General features: G+C 34.9%; 1 protein-coding gene and 2 pseudogenes across 1 annotated transcript; all 3 read right to left on the reverse strand.

The window, feature by feature from the left end:
• Positions 1 to 7,578: 7,578 nt before the first annotated feature.
• Positions 7,579 to 13,657, reverse strand: LOC112721978 (glutathione transferase GST 23-like; annotated as a pseudogene).
• A 267-nt stretch (positions 13,658 to 13,924) lies between these two features.
• On the reverse strand, positions 13,925 to 17,501 carry LOC112721980 (phosphoribosylaminoimidazole-succinocarboxamide synthase, chloroplastic-like; annotated as a pseudogene).
• Positions 17,502 to 19,086: 1,585 nt separating this feature from the next.
• On the reverse strand, positions 19,087 to 21,760 carry LOC112724091 (uncharacterized). The gene is made up of 2 exons (XM_025775367.3): positions 21,549 to 21,760; positions 19,087 to 21,426 (listed from the first exon to the last, which is right to left on the reverse strand). Exon 2 carries the CDS (start codon positions 21,387 to 21,389, stop codon positions 19,425 to 19,427), a length of 1,965 nt encoding a protein of 654 aa, XP_025631152.1. The 5' UTR covers positions 21,390 to 21,426; positions 21,549 to 21,760; the 3' UTR covers positions 19,087 to 19,424.
• Between the last annotated feature and the right edge of the window lie 93 nt (positions 21,761 to 21,853).

Genomic DNA, 21,853 nt, shown 5'->3' on the forward strand with positions numbered 1-21,853 from the left:
CATTGAAAAAAGAGTTATAGGAAATAAAGTTTACCATGTTGTTTGTGATTTCAATGCACTTGGGCAACGAAGATGGATTAACTTCAAAGGATCCAAATTAATTTGGATACCTAAGGCTACTTGAAACTCTTCATGCAGATTTGCCTAGCATCCAAGAACAAAAAGGACATGTGGTACATGGATAGTGGATGTTCAAGGCACATGACTGGAAGGTCAACCTACTTCATCAAACTAAATAAGTATGATGGAGGTTTTGTGACCTTTGGAGATGATGGTAAAGGTAAAATCATTGTTGTTGGAAAAGTAGGTAATGAACAATCTACTTTTATTGATGATGTACTTTTGGTATGTGGTTTGAAGCACAATCTTTTGAGTATAAGTCAGCTGTGTGACTTAGGATATTTGGTAGTTTTCAAAAGACTTGAATGCTGTGTTGTTAATGAAAAGACAAATGAAATGATGTTTGTTGCCAAACGTTTTAATAATATGTATGGACTTACTCTTGATGAACTAAAGGATCAAAATGTAGCTTGTCTTCACTCTAAAGAATCTGAAAAGTGGTTATGGCACAAGAGATTGGGCCATGCAAGTATGTTTCAAATAAACAAACTTGTAAAGAAAGAATTAGTAAGAGGTCTTCCTTTGATATAGTTTGACAAAGACATCACTTGTATGCTTGCCAAATGGGAAAACAAATAAAAAGTTCTTTTAAACCAAAGGAAGACATCTCTACTAAAAGACCACTTGAGTTGCTACACATTGATTTATTTGGTCCAACAAGAACTCAAAGCCTAGGTGGTAAACATTATGGTTTAGTAATTGTGGATGACTATACTAGGTTTGGTTGGGTTTTATTTCTTGCACACAAAAATGAAGCCTTTTCGGCCTTTGAACCTTTTTGCAAGAAAATTCAAAATGAAAAGGATTTGAAAATCTCTTCTATAAGAAGCGATCATGGAACTGAATTTGAAAATAATTTATTTGAATCCTTTTGTGAGGAATTTAGAATATCTCACAACTTCTCTTGTCCAAGAACACCACAACAAAAATGGTGTTGTGGAAAGAAGAAATAGAATCATACAAGAGATAACAAGAGCTATGCTTTGTGAAAGTAATGTTCCAAAATTCCTTTGGGCTGAAGCGGTTAACACGGCTAGCCACATTTTGAATAGAACAATCATAAGAAAATTTATGAAGAAAACCCCTTATGAACTTTGGAAAGGCTACCCACCAAACTTAGATTACTTGCACATCTTTGGATGCAAATATTTTGTTTTAAATAACAAAGAAAATTTGGGTAAATTTGATCCAAAGGCTTATGAGTGTTTGTTTGTAGGATATTCCACAACTAGTAAAGCATATATGGTTTATCATCAAGATGATAGAATTATTGAGGAGTCCATACATGTTACATTTTGTGATACTAACTTGGTACAAAGCATTTTGGAAGATTGTGATGCAGGAAATCAAGCACAAAAGGAAGTTGAAACTGTGCAAAATCAAGAGAATGGAAATTCTGTTCAAGCTGAACCAGAAACTGCTGTTGCTAAAAATTTAAGAGACAATTCTATTTTGTCTCACGAATCTGAAGGATACCCTGAAGCCAGCAGCACCCAGAATCCCTTGGTAACTGAATCTGCCTCCAAGTCCACCAGACCTCGTGAATGGAGATTCTTGAAGAATTATCCTGAGGAATTTGTCATTGGGGACGTCTCTCATGGAGTGCAAACACGGTCCTCCACTAGAAAGGCAAATGAAGGATCAAACATTGCCCTTCTTTCACAAATAGAGCCTCAAAATGTCAAGGAAGCCCTTAGTGACCCTTCTTGGGTTAAAGCTATGGAGGATAAGCTTCTTGAGTTTAAAAAGAACTAAGTGTGGACTTTGGTCCCAAGGCCAAGTGGAAAGAAAGTGACCGGAACCAAGTGGATATTTCGGAACAAGTTGGGAGAAGATGGTAGCATTGCAAGAAACAAGGCAAGGCTAGTGGCACAAGGATATGACCAAGAAGAAGGAATAGACTTTGATGAATCCTTTGCCCCTGTTGCCCGAATGGGAGCCATAAGACTTCTCTTAGCTTATGCTGCATTTTGTGGTTTTAAATTATATCAAATGGATGTGAAATGTGCATTTTTGAATGGTGTGATAGATAGAGAAGTGTATGTGGAGCAGCCTCCTGGTTTTGAAAATAAAGAGCATTCTAATCATGTTTTCAAATTATCAAAAGCTCTCTATGGTTTAAGACAAGCTCCTAGAGCTTGGTATGAGAGAATTAGCTCATTTCTTTTGAAAAATGGTTTTCAAAGAGGCACCACTAACACAACTCTATTTATCAAGAATTCTAATGATTCTTTTATTCTAGTCCAAATATATGTTGATGACATTATTTTTGGATCAGCTAATGAATCCCTTTGTTCTGAATTTGGAAAACTCATGACAAGTGAATTTGACATGAGTATGATAGGTGAACTTAATTTTTTCCTGGGGCTAAAAATTAAACAAACTGAAAAAGGTATTTTCATTTATCAAGAAAAGTATGCCAAGGAATTAGTTAAGAAATTTGGTATGAAAAATGCCAAACCTATGGGAACTCCCATGCATCCTAATTCAAAATTAGATAAGGGAGAAACTGAGAAAGATGTTGATGAGACTAGGTATAGAGGAATGATTGGTTCTCTTATGTACTTAACTTCCTCTAGACCCGATATTGTGCAAAGTGTTGAATTGTGTTCTAGGTTCCAATCCAAACCAAAAGAGTCACATCTTTCTGCAGTTAAAAGGATCATTAGATATGTTCATGGCCCATCCAATTTTGGTCTTTGGTATCTTAAGATTGATGATTTTTCTGCAGTTGGTTATTGTGATGCAGATTTTACTGGTGATAGAGTTGATAGAAGGAGCACTTCAGGTTTATGTTGCTTCCTTGGAAAGTCCCTAAATGTTTGGTCAAGTAAGAAGCAACCAACTGTGGCCTTATCCACTGCAGAGGCTGAGTATATAGCTGCTTCTTCTTGTTGTTCTCAACTTCTATGGTTAAAAACACAGCTTGCTGATTACAAACTAAATGCTGAAAATATTCCCTTGATGTGTGATAATATGAGTGCTATTAATATTTCTAAAAATCCAGTTTTACACTCTAGGACTAAGCATATTGAAGTGAAATTTCACTCAATAAGAGAAGATGTCCAAAAAGGGGATATTAGTATTCAATTTGTTAAATCAGAGGAGCAATTAGCAGATATTTTTACAAAACCATTAGCTGAGGATAGATTCTGCATGCTTAGGACTTGTCTAGGAATTTTGAGTTATGATTCTTTATTTGAAAAATACTGATGTATTTGCTGGAGCTTTTTGTCTCATAAACAGGTATGAGATAATTCTGGGCAGATGATGAATATTTCCTTCAAATCAGCGTGTTCTGGGCTCGTTTCAAGTGAAACTCAATCTGGGCCAACTTCAAAATTCAGATCATGAGTGGTCCAAATGTGTTTCCTTAAGTCCAACCATCTCTGGGCCCAAATATGAATGTTACAATTTTTGGTTAATAATTTTTGTTGGCCTGTGTGATTAATTTTTTTTGAAAAAGTTTTATTTTAATTTTTTTTCAAAAAGGCTTTTCAGTTTGATTTAATTTTTTCTTTTTAAGGATTTCAAAAATTTAAAATTTAAAATTTCTTTATTTTTAAAATCAAATCAAATCTTTCTTTTATAAGGTCATGTCTTTTCAAGTCTTTTCAAATGGTGATGCAGTTGCATGGTTTTGGAAATCTACTTTTGGGTACGGTTACCAACACTCCCTCTCTTCCCTCCATAACTCCTTCTCTATCCCTTCGGTTCTTACCACTACCCTCATTACTCTTTTTCTTCTTAAACCAAATAACCACCAAATGAGGAAGAAAATCATAGCACACAAGCCTCCTCGTGAAAAGGTGTATAAACTTCCATCCAAGCCTTCAACTCGCTCCCAAGATAGAACCTTCACACCTTCACCATCTCCTCCTACCTTTCCTCCTCGCACTGCTCCCATGGCGCAAACCAAGACCACACCAAGGTACCCTGCCCCTGCCAAACTTACGCCACCACCTAAGGCAACGCCATCCAAACCAAGCTCTTCGAAACCTGGCTCATCCAAGGGTAAGCGTTCTGCTGTTGAAGAACCTGTTCCTGAGACAGCAAAACCTAAGTCAAGGTCTGTTCCTGTGCGCTCACAAAGAGGTAACCTTCATCGCCCTCTCAAATATGTTAGAGAACCAGACATTGATCCTTTTGCTCACAAATCACACTACATGACATCTCACTCAGACTATAACCCCATCGTTTCAAATCTGCCATGAACCACGATTTTTATAAGGGAGTTATTCAGTATCGTACTCTATGTCCCTCCTTTCTTGCGAATTTACCTGATTTGAAAAAGAAAGGTTTTCCTTTTGTTGAAAATTTGGAATTTTTAGACTGGAATCACCTTTTCAAAATCAAAAAACCTATATATCCTTAGTTAGTCAAAGAATTTTATGCAAACATGACTTACCATGAAGGAAGTGTGCATTCTTATGTTAAGGGCAGAGACATTATTTTGAATAATGAAACTGTCAGTGATTCTTTGAAGTACACTGATGTTGGGCCGTGTGCTTACACGTCTGTAAAGTGGGATGAAGGAGTTGGTATTTCTTACCATGATGCTTTGGCTCATATCTGTGAACATGTTTTCTTAATTGATGGCATCACACCCACTCACAAAGCCCTAGGATATGAACGTGCTCAGTTGCACCGAATTGTCAACCACATTTTACTTCTTCAAAGTGGTTCATATCAAAGGGTATCTTACACAGACATACTGGTTTTGTATGCCCTAATCACTAAAACAGAAATCTCTTTTGCCTATTTGATGGCTAGATACATGTTTGATTCTGTTAGAAGTGAGAAAGATAAAGCACTACCTTATGGCATGTTTTTAAGTTGCATATTTGAGAATTTTGGTGTTGACCTGTCAAATGAGGATTATGAAAACAGACATTCATACCTAAAAGGGGGTGGTTTAGTGAAACAGCAAAAGAGACCAACTTGATTTGAGAGAGTGGTTCTAGATGATGATGATGAAGAGTTCATTCCAGATGACTCTCCTCCTCCTTCCACCGAGGGTACTTCCATCTCTACTGGGAAGAAATCTGCTCTGCTGAATGTGGTCAAGGATATCGCTCAAGAGTTTGTTTCCCAATCAAATCACATGATTGCCATGAGTAAGAAACAAAGGAAGCTAGCTAGCAAGCATGAGAACTTTCTGAAAAAATCAAGGGATAGGGTGGCTGTGCTCATGACCTTCATTGATAATCTTCAAAAGGATGAAGACATTGCCACTGATGTTGAAGAAGAAGCTGTTTCGAAGGGGAATGGTTTTGATGCCTAGGATTTGTCTCATGAAATTTGCTGCTGCTGCTGCTGCTCTCTTTTTGTCTCATGAACTCTGTTTTATTTTGCTACTATTAAACTGTTTTATCTTGGATGACTGTAATAACTCTAAATACTGCTGCACTGTTGTTAGTTAGTTAGAACTTTGGACTGTGATCTAACCTTTTCTTGCAGGATTTGTATTGTTGTTTTTGTTGATTATCCGCCCTTGATGACAAAAGGGGGAGTAAGAAAATAGGTGCATTAAAACTTGATTACACATGCTGAATCCCTTTTGCTACTGATATTAGCTTGATGTTGGGCTGATTATATAGTGTTGCTTATCTGATATCCCTTAGATAAATGTGTATAGCTCTTCATTGTGGTCTCTTTAAGTGTAATATAAAACAGGAACAAAGAGGAGGCATAAATCAAGGGGGAGCTAATCTTGAAAAGGAAAGGGGAGCAACACAATAGCAAATGACAAAAATCAAAGGGAGTTTCTAAACTTACTCAAATTCATTTCTTTTTTATTATTGCTTAAACCATGTTTGTCATCAAGGGGGAGGTTGTTGAGTTAAGAAATTAACCAAATTAATTAGTGATGACAAACATTATTTTTGGGCAAAATAAATAATTAGTGTTGATTAATTATATTTACTTATTACTAATTGTTTATTGTTGCAGGCCAAAATTCCATAGCCCAAATGGAATGAAAAGCAATCAGTAAGGATGGTGGGCTGAAAACAAAATTAAGACCCCGAGGAAAAGCAAAGAAAGAAGCCAAAGAAATAAAAAACGGGCCAAGCATATCACTACCCGATCCAAGCCCGAATTGAATTTCAATTCCCTCTCACTTGCTTTCACCAAATAAACGTTCCTTTCCTCTCTATCTCAGTCAAGTCAGAAACTCAGAAAAGTAAGAAAGAGAGAAAGAGCTTCTTCCCTAAGCTAGTAACCAAAGAAGCAAGAGAGAGAAGGTTTAAGCTTGAAAGACAGAATGTTAAATCAACAAGTTCAAGCCAAATCAAGCTTAAGAAGAAATCAAAGGTAAACCATTTCCTCATACATGCAAATCGGTTTCTTCTCTTCCTCCCAACTCTCTGTTCTATCCGAAATGGGATACAAGGGAAAGAGGATTTCTGTTCTTCTCTGCTGTGTATCCACGGTCTTAAACATGACTTGGGGACCAAGTTGGTTTTCAAGGGCTCAGATCAAGTTGACCATTGGAAGATTTCTATGGTTGCTGCTTTATGGCTTTCGGTCAAGGTGAGGAAGTCAGAAGAACAGTTTCTACTCTGGGGAATAAGGTGAAAAAGTGAATCTGTGGGTTGGTGAAGTTCAAGGCTCAAGGTGTTGACCTTGGAAGAAGAACCCAGCAACATGCAAGGAGATAAAAGAGGTTTGCTGTTCACTCAAAAACTAAGGAGAGGAAACCAGAGTGTGAGAATAGAGTTCTGCAAAGAAGTTCCTCTACTTGGATAATGCTTTCTTTAAAAGAAGCATTCGGCCAATACTAAAGAACTGTATCTGAGGTTTGCGAATCTGGTTTTGCACATAGCAAAGAGGCTGCTGATGAAGTCAATCTCCTTCATGTTTTACTGATTGTAATGTACTTTTCTAAGTTTATCTTTCTGTAATTTCTTGTGAGAAAAGGCATTGTGAGAAAGCTCAAGTAAAAGCCATGAGTGAAAAAAGGCTGAGTGATATACTTGAGAGAAAAGCCTAGAGTTATTTCAGATTTCTTTAGGTATGTTTATGTCTTGTATCTTGTACCTGTGAGGTATCCCTTTCTTAGTTGGGTTAGCACTAAGAGTGAAATAGTTAGGTATTAGCATAGCCAATGTCAAGTTAGGTTAGAACTTGAGTGTGAAAGGATTGGGTCAATCCTGTGAAATTGGTGTATGTAATACTATTAACTATAGTGAAAATTCTTTCACTGTTGTGGAGGAGACTGGATGTAGGTTGCATAGCACAAGGCAACCGAACCAGAATACATGCTGGTGTTAGCTTCTCTCTTCTCTGCTGTGTTCTGTTTTCTGATATTCATGAGACAAAAATAAATTATCTCATAAATTTCTGCTTCTAAGTACAAACAGAATCAGAATTGAAAGTTTGTTTTAAAGGGTCATAACAGCAACTAAAAAGGAAGGCATAGATTCAACCCCCCCTTCTCTAAGCCTACCACAACCTTCACAAATTCCAAAACCTATCGATTTCACTCAATTGCAACAAGTGATTTAGGAAATTGTTCCAAGCATGAATAAGAATGAAACAATCCCGGCTCCTTAAATTATAGATGACATCGTAAGCACTTTCAGTAGCCCCAACCTGAGTACAAGCCCTCACCAATGCATCAAAAGCCGTAATACTAGAGCAACATCTTCGATAACTCTCTATCAATACTTCCAACAACACCAATGGAGGAGTGCCCTCTTTAGTAATCAAGTTTCTCAGAAGAAATAATGCCTCATCGAATCTTCTTGACTTCACCAGCACATGAACCAAAGTGCAATAGGAATCTAATGAGTGAGGGAACAACCCTCCAACCCAGTTATAAAAATCTAAAGCCAACTGTGGCGAGTTCTGGAACAACTAAGAATTAATGACATTTTTTTATTACATTCTTCTTTAATTCTTAGTTGTTCTAGTTTTAGTCCTAACAATAAACTTGGTAAGATGGCATCACATATAATATACGATATGTGAATGGAAATACCCTTCAAAGGGGATGATGTCTACGCTTGAAGGAATGCCTTGGTGTTATGGAGCAATTTATGCCGAGGAGGCATGAGTTCTTTGATAATTGGAATGTCAATAAAAGCATGGAACCATGAGTAAAGCTTAGGCATTACTCTGCATCAATAAGGTTGATGGCCACAACTTCCTCAACTATTCCGATCCAGTATGGAAGCCAGCCAATAGCAATGTCCACAAAGCCAATGTTATCACCTCCAAAGAAGCGTTTTCCCTCAAGTCCAACCTCAAGCTTCTTCAGATTCTCTCGAGCTTCTTCTGCCGCCTTCTGTTGCTCTTCTCCTACATTGGAAAATGCTGCCACAACCGTTGGCATACACTGTGAAGAGTTAAAAGTCACACACAATTAAATTAACTCGTGTCCACAAAAAATAGCCACTAAATCAACAACTTGCATATAATACATATGAGAATACAAATATATACTGAAAACAGTGTCTGTCTATCAACTCTTTTGAGCTTTTCTGATGTGCACAAATAATAATTTATAAATATGCCTCATATGGGAGTTTAATAGTAATTATTATTTTTTTACATTTACCACAAATTCCTTTCGTTTTTGCTTCTCTTCGTACACACTCCATTCAACCCTAAGTCCACATTTTTCTCCATCCTCTGCCACCGTGACTGTGTCTTTCTTCACCGCCGCCGCCGCCTGAAGCTCTGCTCTGTTCAATTGGAGCTATAATTCAGGTTTCCTCTCTCAACATTGTGCTTCATTTCTAACTTGATTTTTCGATGTTATGAAAAGTAAAATCATATTTTTACTTGTCAATGTAGAGTTAATAGTGTGAGTTGTGTTTGGAAGTTGATTTAGGGTTTGATTAATGAGTTCCTAGATTTGTCAATTGCATAGAATTTTTCAATTAAGAACTTAAAGCGATTAAAAAAAATGGTGGAAAGAAGCTGTGATATTTTTCTACATCTCCTCAGCCCAGTACCTCATTGTCTCATTCATTCTCAGTATCTCTCTTCTCTCTTCGCGTCATTCGTCTTCAGCCTCAGAGTGGTGGCGTGGGTCTCAGCGAGTCAGCATCGTCGTCAGCGCTGTGGTGCTCTACTTCCAGAGTTTCAATGGAGCCTCAGACTTAGGTATATATGAATTTGCTTCATTGATTGATTTCATTTTTTTTTGTTCCTTTTATGTTCTTGATGTATGAATCTGTTTCGTTGAATTCATTCAATTGTTTTTTTGTTGTACTTATTATTTTTTATGAGTTTATTTCATTCATTTCATTCAATTATTTGTTTTGTTCTGATTATTTGGTTGTTTGAATTTTTTTGGGTTCTGTTTATGAGGGTTAAAAAATTTTGGTATTTCAATTTCTGTGTTTATGTTTCTGTTCATGATGTTCTAGTTCAATTTCTGTGTTTATGTCTCTTAAATCTTAGGGGCAAATGATGATGATGAGGCGGAGCAGAACCATCCATTGCATCAATCAAAGAAGAGTTTAAATTTCTTTGTTTATGTTTCTTTAAAATTATGCCTGGTCCGTTTGTGATGTAACAGAATAATTTTGAACTGGCCTGACTCAATCTTGTATTTGATTTATATAATAAACATATTCTTAATAATTTTTTGTAGTTCAAAATTTGTTAGCAAAGTTAGCAGTGTACCAAAATGTGTAATTTGGAACTAGATTATTCCTATGGATTTCTTTCCATAGTAGTCGGATCTCTGACAGGGCAGAATATTTATAGGACAGGATAGAAGCTCTGACATTTGAGGTTGTGTTCTCTGCCTAAGTGCCTAACTGTTTCAAAAATTGTTTCTACTTGTTTATTCAAGGTTCTTTGTATACTGAACGGTGACATGGTCATGGACACGAGTTTGTAGATGCAGCAACATTACAGCGGTCTTCTGTTAGAAGAGCCACTTGAATCATTTAGTGGGAAACTATCTCTTGACAAATACATGCCTGCATATTGGGATAGGGACAACAAAGCAAGAAGGACTTCATGTGAAGATGACATTTAAAAAGGGGTCGATACTTGATCAAAATTGAAAAATGCTTTTTAATGGTTATGCTAAATATGTTTATTTTCTCTCCTATTTTGTAGTTTTGCATTTTTCTAGCTATCTATCTACAATGAGATCTAATTTTGCATTTGTGTATAATAGCAGGGTGAAAGTAGGATCGGTAAAAAATATAGAAGCTTTTGAAATTCTTCTAGGAAAATCATATACACACTATTGTGCCTAAAAGGGCCGCTTTCTGGTGGTGCCTTTTGACCATGCTGTCTTCTTTTATAAGATTTGATGCTAGTATAATTTGGATGAAGTATGATGTATCATTGATATTTTCTTTTCCGAATTGCTTTTAAGTAGTTTTTTATACATTAAGTTGTTACCGATGAATGAATAATTTATTTTAGACTTTTAGTTAATCATATTGCAAGTCTTCAATATTGCTTTATATTGAATCCTTCGTGGAATCTAAATGATGAAAAATTGATGAAGAAACTTAACCATTCTTTTTATACTTACAATATACAGTTTTGTATGATTTTTTTGTGTTTTGATCTTACATCCTACACCATATCAAGAAAACTTTGGTTAATATTTTACCTCCAATTCAACCATCGAAGCTTTATGCCATGCTAAATTGCCATTCAAATCAGTTATGCAATAATCAAAAGCTTTTCAAGTACAATTTCATGACAAGAAAGTTTTATGTCTGTCAAAGATTCGTCTAAACCAAAGCTACTAACCATATGAAAACCTAAAGAATATAGCTAAAAAATTTGGAAGATGTCATTAATATATATGCATGAAAGTAATAATTCTTCAGATATCAACCTCAAAGTTGCAAGAAATCCAATATGATTTTCACAAGGAAAAAAGAGCAAGTTTCTTGGCCAAAGAAAAAAGTTATCCAAATTTATTGAATTCAGCTATACACATAACATTATAAACAACCAATTCAATATAATAAAAAATAAAAAATGGAACAAAAAGAATCATCTAGGTTCACTAATAACAAAACTGAACTCTTTAGCTCAAATAAAATAAAATTATTCAATAAAATAACAATTGAGACATTCTTTCATCCATTTTCTTAGTACATCAGAAGATAGTGATAACTACATTTCTTTTCAAGAATGACACAAGGATTATGTTCCCATTCACATATCATCATATATGGCGGGTACATCACTCCCTCAATTGGATCCTCCTTGATCAGATCCAAATGTAGTTTGCCTGCTCATGTTGGCTCGCTGCACCAACCGTACTAAGACTTGAACCACTTCTGATATTGGTGGTTGGAATTCAGGCTCCAGCTGTGCCAAAAGTTTATTAGTAGAATGAAACAAAAATATGCTAAAAGGTTTTATGACCACCTGCTCCCAATCTCCATTGGTGAATGAAATTTCACTCTTGATTCTGATGCCTCTATTGTCATGGACTTAACTTAGACTCACCAAATTAGAAGTTTAATAGACCTAAACCACACAAAAGTAAAAACAAGCCAATAAGTCAAAATGAGAGAATACTGAACCAAGCTTAATGCTCATGCATTTAGTTATTTTTCCTAGTTCTCTGAATAGTAAGAAGCATTTGGGACATAATGGTCAGAGGGGATATATTTCAAGAGTAGTGGACTTTCAAATTTCCATGGCAAGGCTCAAAGGAGTTGACCAGAATAGTTTTGCTGTCATATTTAACTGTTCATATTTAACTATTGAAACAAGGCAGGTAGGTAATCATAGAAATTTACAATTTATTCTAACACAAAGGAGAAAAATCACAATAAAGTAATTAACGTCTTCTACAAACAATAGAATCATAATGAAAAAATCAACAAAATTGCAACCCATGAAGCTCCCTTTTATATCCACATAATCAGAAATTGAATGCAAGTACTATGTAAATTCTTATTTTAAACCTTCTTCCAGTAATATAGCATAAAATTTCCAGAATTAAATCTTTGCACACAAAAAATTGTTATCGTACAATCTGCAATTGTGATTTTGTTGAATTTGCTTTCTATATTATAGTAATTACAATCTTGAGTGTAGTTCTACTGAGATCTAACAAGTGATTTCTCAGAAATTGGCATTGAAAAAATTCTTACGAGATTCGAGAAGGAGCTCGAAACCACCAACGGGGCGTCAATGACCACAGTAACACATGATTATATCCCCATCCGTGTCTTCTTGTCACCTAAACCATGTAATCTTGCTCTTCCCCTTCACCATTGTCCTCGACAACATCGGTGTCATGGCATTCTTGGCACTAACATTGGTAACGCTGGCATTCGGGATGATGTCGTCGGCATTCGTCCAAGGAAGCATTTCCCAGAATAGCACACAGAGACAGAGTAGGATTTCGTTTTAATCTGCCTTACCCAGATCAGCAGACAGGCAGGGAGGGTTTTGTTTTACTCTAAGGAAGAGGATGGGTCTTTTTAGAATTTTGAAACATATTATATCCTTTGATTTAATTTTTAAAAAGTTTTAAATTAATATCATCTCAACCGTTGAATTTTTTTTAACATAATCCAATGATCTTAATTACATGGTGCATCATTGTGTTCAAAATGCTTGGACTGATTTTAGACTGATAACATATATATATATATATATATATATATATATATATATATATATATATATATATATATATATATATACATAAAGCTGATTTTTCATGAATAAATACGTAACATTTTTTAAAATTATCCTTCATTTGTAATAAGAAATTCTATCATCTTTGTGAAGTACACAATTTTGACTCCACATTTAATTATAACCACTTATTTATAGAAATTTGTGCAATTTGTAATATGTCTAAAATCTAGTAATAAAGACAGAGACACAATTTTAGGTCATATTTTTGTCTCTATATTTTGGAGTTATTCTTAAGTGTATGGAGAATAAATCATTATTCTTGCTCTCATTAATTAATTGTCTTGCACATAAGCATTACAGGTAAAATAAAAATATTAATAAAAAAAAACTAACATCAAACTAAGACAATAAATAGTCAAGAGTATGAGCATTTATCTGCTCTCATAGCACACACAGAAAAATTCTATATTTTGTGTCTGAATATATCTTTACTAAAAATAAATGCTTTTAGTGTTTTTAGTAACTAAATGATTCAGAGGATTTGATAATTCATAATAGTCTCTAAAACTATTTTTCTCAGTTCTATAAATGATTGATACTAAATATGGAGTTGCAACTCTCTTACCTTGTCATCAACGAATTTGGACCAGAATCTTACCTAGGCCCTTTCATAAGGAGAATGTGGAAGAAGAGGGTTTTGCTTCCAAGTCTCATCAATATAATCAAGAATGAGTAGTGATTCAGCAAGGGGCTTACCCTGGTGCACAAGAACATGTACCTTTTTGTAGACAGGGTTGTATTTAAGGAGCATGTCACTCTTGTTGTTGCTGAGATCTTCTTCCACATATTGGCACTCTATTCCTTTAACTGCTAGTGCCCACTTCACTCTTAGAACAGCTGGACTACCCCAAAATCCTATTAAGTTCACTGAATCTCCATCCATCTTTTTGTCTTCTCAATTAATTTGTTAATCCAAAAGGAAAACTAATTGAATAAAGATGACTTTGATATCAATACCCAAAAAAAAGGATGGCTTTGCTATCCTTCAAAATATGCCTATTTAACCTTAAAAATTAAGATAAAAAAATTCCCTAAACTACAAAGATGATTGATCATAGTTATATTACCAAGCAAAGAAGCAGAGCAATATTCCCTGAGACTTCATGTGAAGAGAGAGAGTATAAGAAGAAAGAAAGATCCAGAGCAATGTGACATAAGTTAATGAACTATTCATCATTCGTTATTCAGTAACAATGTGTGCCAAAGACATCGGTTTGGTTGACAAGTATACAAGTTAAATACATGGCGCAATTGGCAAAGACCAAGCATGATTTCTATGAGTTAAATGTTCATCTGTCTTTTGGTTTTAAGCTTTATTTATATAATTTCTTTTATTTAAAAAAACACTTCTTGGTAGAATTTCTGCTGCTTGTAAGTTTTAAATATATCCTCAGAAAGGGGTCTATAGAATACATAATTGAAAAAGTCTCGACATTCCCAAGCTACTTCAAAGATGCTAGTGCAGATGCAACATTTCGTGATATTTGCTCATGTATTGGCTCCTGCAAAAGGAAATGGAGTTATATTCCTATGACTTTATCAGATAATAGATAGCCAAAACAAAATGTTGAAACATATGGATTACCTCAGACTGCAGCACCTCAAACTTTGATTTTGTTATAGTCTCATACAAGAAAATGTATCTGTCCAACAGAATTAGTATAACGATAAGATTACACGTTGGTTTGGAGAAATAAAGCAGCAGATAGATCTATTTGAATGAGGATTAGACATGACAGACGTGCCATGCAACCAAAACCATGGTTGAAGCATCCTTGTGTAAAAATTGAATGATTAATTCAAGCAATTCTGGTTCCTAAAACCAAGAAACACATGATTCTATAGGCAATTTATCTGTGTATTTATCACAAAGAAGCTCATATCAAGTGGAAAAAAAGGAGGAAGTTTAGAAATACCGCCAAGACAATTCGCAAACAAGATCTTCAGGAGCTTCAGGAAGAACCTGAACAAGATTCGTTAGTGTGATTTGAAACCTTATTAAAGCATACATCTAGTTAATTACAAGCATAAAATAAAAATACCTCATCTTCATAAGGGTTGCAGTGATTTTTGAACCACAGCCTCAAGAACTCCTAAAAATTTATTTTTTAAAAATCAACAGATTATTTAATTGTCCATATTTTATGAATGAAGAGAACAAAAACTAGTAATTTAGAATAAGCTAACATATTCCTAAACCTTTAAGCAAAAAAATAAAATATATAGAGCACCTTATCAACATTTTCAGGCTCCAAACCATTTTGAAAGCGCTCAAGATAAGAATTGGCAATCCAATATCTACTTGGATCAGGAGTGTGCACCTATAATTTTCAAAAATGAAACCTTATTCTATATTCATAAATTGTGTGGAGTGCATTTCAGAATCTAATAAACATCAGGGATTCACTGAACCTTATCAGTCAACATAATTGAACCGTCCTCTGCCTTCCCAAATCCATACTTTGTGTCAACCAATATAAGGCCATGTTCTGAAGCCACACGCTGGAAATTCAAATTTTATCAAAGCAAGCCAATGTCAAAAGTCAAATTGCATCACAACAATAATAAAGATAAGCTTTCCACTCATCACAAGGAGATGGTATTTATACTTTTGTTCCAGTAAGGCATTATTGAAAAAAATACATGGACAAGTTAGAAATTTTCATTGAAAAATAAGTGTACACCATCTATTCATCTCTATAATCCAAATAACAGATAGCACATACATTGAGAATGTGTCGTTACTGTCTTGGGATACATTGAGAAGGCATGTTGTTATTTTTTTTCATTCACAAAATTTACAAATGACATGATAAAATGCTTAATTACCTGACCGTATTCAAATAGACTTAAAGCTTTTTTGCTGACTTCCTCATAATCAGCTCTTGTCATTAATCCCCTTTCTATAATCTGCAAGGGAAATAGATTATAAAAAGAATTGAGAAGGTTAGATAAAAGAAAACTATTAAAAAATAGTAAAAATATTATCCATCATTAATCATAACCTCACTAGTATCAAGAAGCAAATGTACTGTATGATATGAACTAGGTTCTTAAGAAAATAATCTTATCCACATGAAGAAAAACATTGACTCTGTCTTTTTTAAAAAAAGAAGGAAGAAAAAAACATCATAATAAGATAGATCTACCTATTATTTCTTATTCGTGCAACATTATTTGATCTGCCTATTCATTCCTTTGGTCTCTAAAACTAGTCTTTCACTGTAACTAATTGTATTGAAAAGATAGATGCAGATGAGAGTACAAGGAATAATACCTCATCTGGAGTTACAGGAACATCATGATCTGCAGCTTTGGTTGTAGGTATGAGTATATTTTCAGCCAGCTTTTGGTTTTTAACCAAACCTGTTATGTGTTATATAACATTATAGCCTATTAAATAAAGAGACAAACAATTGTAAGAATGCAAAACAAAAAATATAGGGACCTCACCATCTGGGAGGGCATTGCCACAATAGTTCCGGATGCCTTTATTGTAGACTGTCCATAATGAAGTATCAGTACTTCCGATCACAAACCCTCTAGCTACAAACCAACAGTAATAAAGTGTCAACAAACAGTTTCTGGAATCCTCATCTCCGCTTTTGTAAAGAAAATATTTTGACAATATTGATAGCAACATGAATAAAGAATGAGCATAGCATGTTGAAGTTTGGGTAGCGTGAATAAACGTAGAGCACTTAATGATTACTGCAATGTTTACTTCTATCCCAGTTGCTTCGGAAAAATATATTCTATTTCTATCGTACTTTTCAAGCTATCATTTCCAGTAAACTAACTCCTCCTCCACAACTTATACCAAACATATATGCCAATTCATAGCCATTGAAATCATTTGATAAAATGTGTATGCAAGCACCAATCCAAAATACCAATTAACAAAATACTCACCAACAAACTCAACAGGGAAAACAGAATATTTCTTTGCTATGGTAACATTAGGATCAGGAGTGGACACAACGGCATTAGCAGTTATATGATGGGTTCTCTCAAACCACCACAAGCTTGTCTGGTTAAGAACCTGCAAGTGGGAATAAAGAACATTGAGTGTGATCCATGATCAACCAAGTAAACTGTTCATACAAAGAACAAGGATAGAGAATAAGAACACAAAACCTGTCCCTTGAAGGGAATTGAAGCAAGAATTCTATCAAATGCACTTTGGCGATCAGTAGTAACCAAAACAAGGTACTCTCCACTATCATATATGTCTCTAACCTGTGCCATAAGACCACAAGTAACCAAATTCATCAATTTTTCAAATGATTTTTTTTTTAGTACAATGTTTTTGCTTTTATATTACTGTTGCAATTTTACTAGAAATCTCAACTTCCATTCATTTGTATTAAGGAGTAGATAAATTGGAGAGGGATTAAAGAAGGAAATATGCACCTTTCCCCTGGTTTTGGAGGTGAGGGCAGGAACCGTATGGTGAAGATTTGTTTCGGAGAGGCAGTTGAAGGGGGAGGTGGTTCTGATGGATTGGAGCACTTGGTTCTTGCGTGTGCTGTTGCGAAGAGTGTCGAGCAGAGGGGCGTGTTCTTGTTGTTGTGGTTGTGCGGCGGCGGAGAGTGTGGCGAAATTGTTGTTTGGTTTGAAAGTGAGTGCGGAGGAGGTTGGGGGAGGCGGAAGAGCGGGTGTGAGGTTGATTTTGAAGGGTTTTTGGGAGGGTTTAACGCAACAGCCATAAACATGGATTCACTCATCGCACTGTAGGCTTCAGGTACCCTTTATTGTAAAGAATAACGCCACTTTTTCAACACATAAACAACTCAAAACTAAATTGAATCCAATTCCAAACTCAGAATGAAAATTAAATTGAATTCAGAATCTTTCCAGCATTCAATAAATTAAATAAATTAACCATCAATAAAATTAACTCATGAAATCAGAAAATCAGAAATCCAGCAAATTCCCTATTTGCATTAATTTATGGGTAAACTATTCTTTGTTGTCCTTTTGTTAGTTTTGGGTTAAGTTTTATTTTGTTTCTAGATTTTATTGCCATATTTTTATATTTTAATTAAAATTAAATATTTTTTCAAACATTTTTTTATTCTTTAAATCTTTTCTCGGAATATTATTTTTTTCTTTTATTATTCTTCTATTATTTTTACTATTAAACACTAATTACCATTATGGTTCCTATAATTATGATTGTTGCTGTTATTTAAAAGAAAATAATAATAATAGAAAAATGAATATGTTGGGAAAAAAATTAATTTTAACAAAACTAAAATTAAATAAAATAAGATGTTTGAAATAAAAAAATGCAAATATTAAAAACAATTAAAATTTAGCACTAAAACTTTATGCTTCATAAAGATTCACTTAAATTAACTTGAAAAAAAATTAAGTGAAATCTAATCTTTAAATAACTTGTTCAATTGAGAGAGAGAGAGAGAGAGAGAGAGAGAGAGAGAGAGAGAGAGAGAGAGAGAGAGAGAGAGAGAGAGAGAGAGAGAGAGAGAGAGAGAGAGAGTAGGTTAAGCTTGTATGTTGTGCATTTAATAGCCTATGTTAATTGTCTCATGCATGACCTTATGAATTATGATCATTTTGTTATACTGTGTAATTGACTCTTATTAATACAGCCAGACCTAGCTAGTAGCTAGAATCAACTAGTTAATACATGTGGTGTGCTCTTATTTTGGTTTACATGAGATCTGTGTAATTTTGTTCAAAGGCTTTCAGCAATTTATGCTTTCCTACTATTACCAGGTCAAAAATAAATATGCAGCGATTATTTTTAGAATTACTACATCTCAGAATGTGATTATATCTGAGTTAGTTATAACTGTCATTTTATTCTATTATGCATAGTTACTAGTTTATAATTATTTATGTAAAGTTTGCACATCTAAAACTTCCAAAAACTACACACTCGAATTTTTAGAACTGTACGTCCAAAATGCATGTTGACTACTTATTGGCTAATTTTTATTTTTCTCTAATTTTATCTTATTTTAAAAATGTCTAAATGTTGCAATAACTGCTATCAGCGGTAATTATATTAACATATACTATAATTTTATTATCTGAAATGTGACCTATTCTTTTTGATAAATTTATGAAAAAGGAATCATGCTTGTATAAATTATTTAAATCCCTCATCATTGTTACATTCTACTTTATCGAGTAAATATTCTAAGTTTCTAACATCAAAGAATATAAATATATTTTTCCCATAGAAAATACAGTGGCTCACTGGCTCACAATCCTCCAGCTAAGCGCATAAATATAGAAGGCTCTTTACATTAATGAATGGCTAAAAAAAAAAAATGACGTTATTCAAGAATCAAAATCCAGCAATAAGAGCTATGTTACCTCAATTGGTTTGTTGAGACTATTCAAAAAATATATTTTTATTTATAAATCATACATAATAAATCAAGCTGCATATCAATTTATGTATCAAAAATTAGCAAAATGCACTTCCAGTGTACAATATATAATTAAGAAAAGATAAGCTAATGTAGGACATCAAAATTAAAATGAAATAACATGAATTGACAGAAATGTGGTTGGTACACCAAAGAATGAATGGTATGATCTGTTAATGTTAAAAAAAAAAATGGAAAAGTGACAAACTGTGAGACCGAACAACCTTTTACACTGCTATACATGTATTATGACTTTTTCTTTCTTCCTTCTTCTAAAAGAAGTGGTGCTACAACGGTATCATATGTTTTCTGGTGAGGGACTACTCCCTTTAGAATCATGTAGTCATGCAATGCAATCACCTCATCAGGACTACATGTCTTGATGAAGTGAGTAACAAGTGTAGTGTATGTTACAAAATCAGGATGAATACCCTGGACAATCATCATCTTCATCAATTCTTTTGCTTCTTCCTCGCAACCACACTTGCAGAGAAGGTTTATCAGTGTATTATACGTGACTCTATTCGCAGAAATTCCCAAGCTCTTCATTTCGATAATCAAATTAAACACTTTATCAATCTGTCCGCCAGTGCAATATCCACTAATTAAGGTATTAAAGGTCGTTGCATCAAATAATCTTCTCTTTCGCAATTCATCAACTATGTATTCTACAGCATCTATTGAGGCCATTTTACACAGACCATTAATGACAGAATTGTATATTGTCAAGTTAGGCTTCTCATCCATCTTTATCATCCAATCAAAAATTTGAAGCGCGTCGTTTGTGTTACCTAGTTTACAATATCCATCAATCACAGTTCCGTATGTATAAACATCAGGAGCCAGGCCACGGGTAATCATGCTGCCCAATAGTTGCTTGGCTACCGCCATGTTTTTCCTTTTGCATATATAGTTAAGAAGTATGTTATGAGAAAAAGAATCCTGTATTAGGTTATGTTCTAAAATCTGGCTATGAAGCTTAAGAGCTTCAGTCAGATATCCATTTCTGCAAAGGCCTTTGGTAAGGATTGCATAAGAGTACTGATCAGGGCATATATGCTTATCAATCATGTCAGCTAGTAGCAAAGAAGCTTCCTCAATACTTCCTTCACGATAAAACCAATGTAAAATCGAATTGTAAACAACATTATTAGGGACCAATCCCCTTTCCACCATTACATCACAGAGCCTCAGTGCCTCCTCCAAACTTCCCCACCTAGCATAACCATCTATCAAAGTAGCATATGTTCGAACACTCGGCTCTATACCTGTCTTGACCATTTTATGAAGCATCTCTTCTGCAAGTAATAATTTCCCATTCTTGCAGAATCCGTTGATTATGGAGTTGTAAGTAACAGAATTGGGCCAAACAAAATCCCCTGACATCATGGTCATCTTTTTAAAAAGTTTCAAGAAAAGACCCAAGTTGCCAATCTTGCAAGCCGCGTCTATGATTATGTTAAATGAGACTACATTGGGGAAAATTCCACCCTTCATCATCCTATATAACACTGAAATAGCTTCCACTAGTCGGCATTCCTTACACAGAGCATAGATAACCAAATTAAAAGTATTCACATTTTCCATGTAACCAAAAGAACCCATTCCTCTATACAAATTCCAAAACCTATCGATTTCATTCAATTGCACCAAGTGATTTAGGAAATTATTCCAAGCATGAATAGTAATGAAACAACCCCGGCTCCTTAAATTATAGATGACATCATAAGCACCTTCAGTATCCCCAACCTGAGTACAAGCCCTCACCAATGCATCAAAAGCCGCAATACTAGAGCAACATCTTCCATAACTCTCTATCAATACTTCCAACAACATCAATGGAGGAGTGCCCTCTTCAGTAATCAAGTTTCTCAGAAGAAATAATGCCTCATCAAATCTTCTTGACTTCACCAGCACATGAACCAAAGTGCAACAGGAATCTAATGAGTGAGGGAACAACCCTCCAACCCAGTTATAAAAATCTAAAGCCAACTGTGGCGAGTTCTGGAACTCGCAAACAACTCGGCTCACCAAGGAGCTGGTGAGCTTGGGGGATAGTCGCTCCAACACACTCCATCTCCTATGCTTCAAGTTAACACAAATAGCTCTGAAAACAATATCTCCAGAACTTGGGTTTAAGAAACGCTTACCAGAATGAAAAGCTCGAGCCAAAAGGTTACGACTTTTGGATGAAAAGAAACTCAAAATCATACCACTTCATCGAATAGCCAGCCAAATACTGCGCACACTGTTTATTAAAATAATTATAAAAAAACCTTTACAGAGAAAATGCAGAATGGATGAAACTAAGGAATATAAAAATATAAAATAGGGAAGAAGTAAAAGTTTAAATTTTAGCTGAGGAATTACCTTGAGAAGCTCCTTCTACCGCCAAAAAAGAGTGAGCTCTTCTTTTTTTTCTTTTGGTCAAGGAAATGGGCTGGGCACACCCACTCCACCGGAAACAATCCAGACAAAAGAAAACGCTACGCGTAAGAGAATCGGCAGAGGCCGTCACAGGTGGTCAGCGCAGTGGAAGAAAGGACAAAGGTGTATCACGAACCAAGCTGCAGACGACGGCAGAAAGCATCAAGCGAAGACCCCTGAGTCCATAACAATTTCATAACAACGTTATTGACTGAAGTCTAGAGTTTTCTCTTTTATTGGGCCTTGAA

Source organism: Arachis hypogaea, chromosome 11 (assembly GCF_003086295.3).
Source record: "Arachis hypogaea cultivar Tifrunner chromosome 11, arahy.Tifrunner.gnm2.J5K5, whole genome shotgun sequence".
Taxonomy (NCBI): Eukaryota; Viridiplantae; Streptophyta; class Magnoliopsida; order Fabales; family Fabaceae; genus Arachis; species Arachis hypogaea.

What these genes read in the sequence shown, in the direction of transcription:
- LOC112724091 (XM_025775367.3), bottom strand. Translation starts at nt 21,389, where the DNA reads ATGATTTTGAGTTTCTTTTCATCCAAAAGTCGTAACCTTTTGGCTCGA.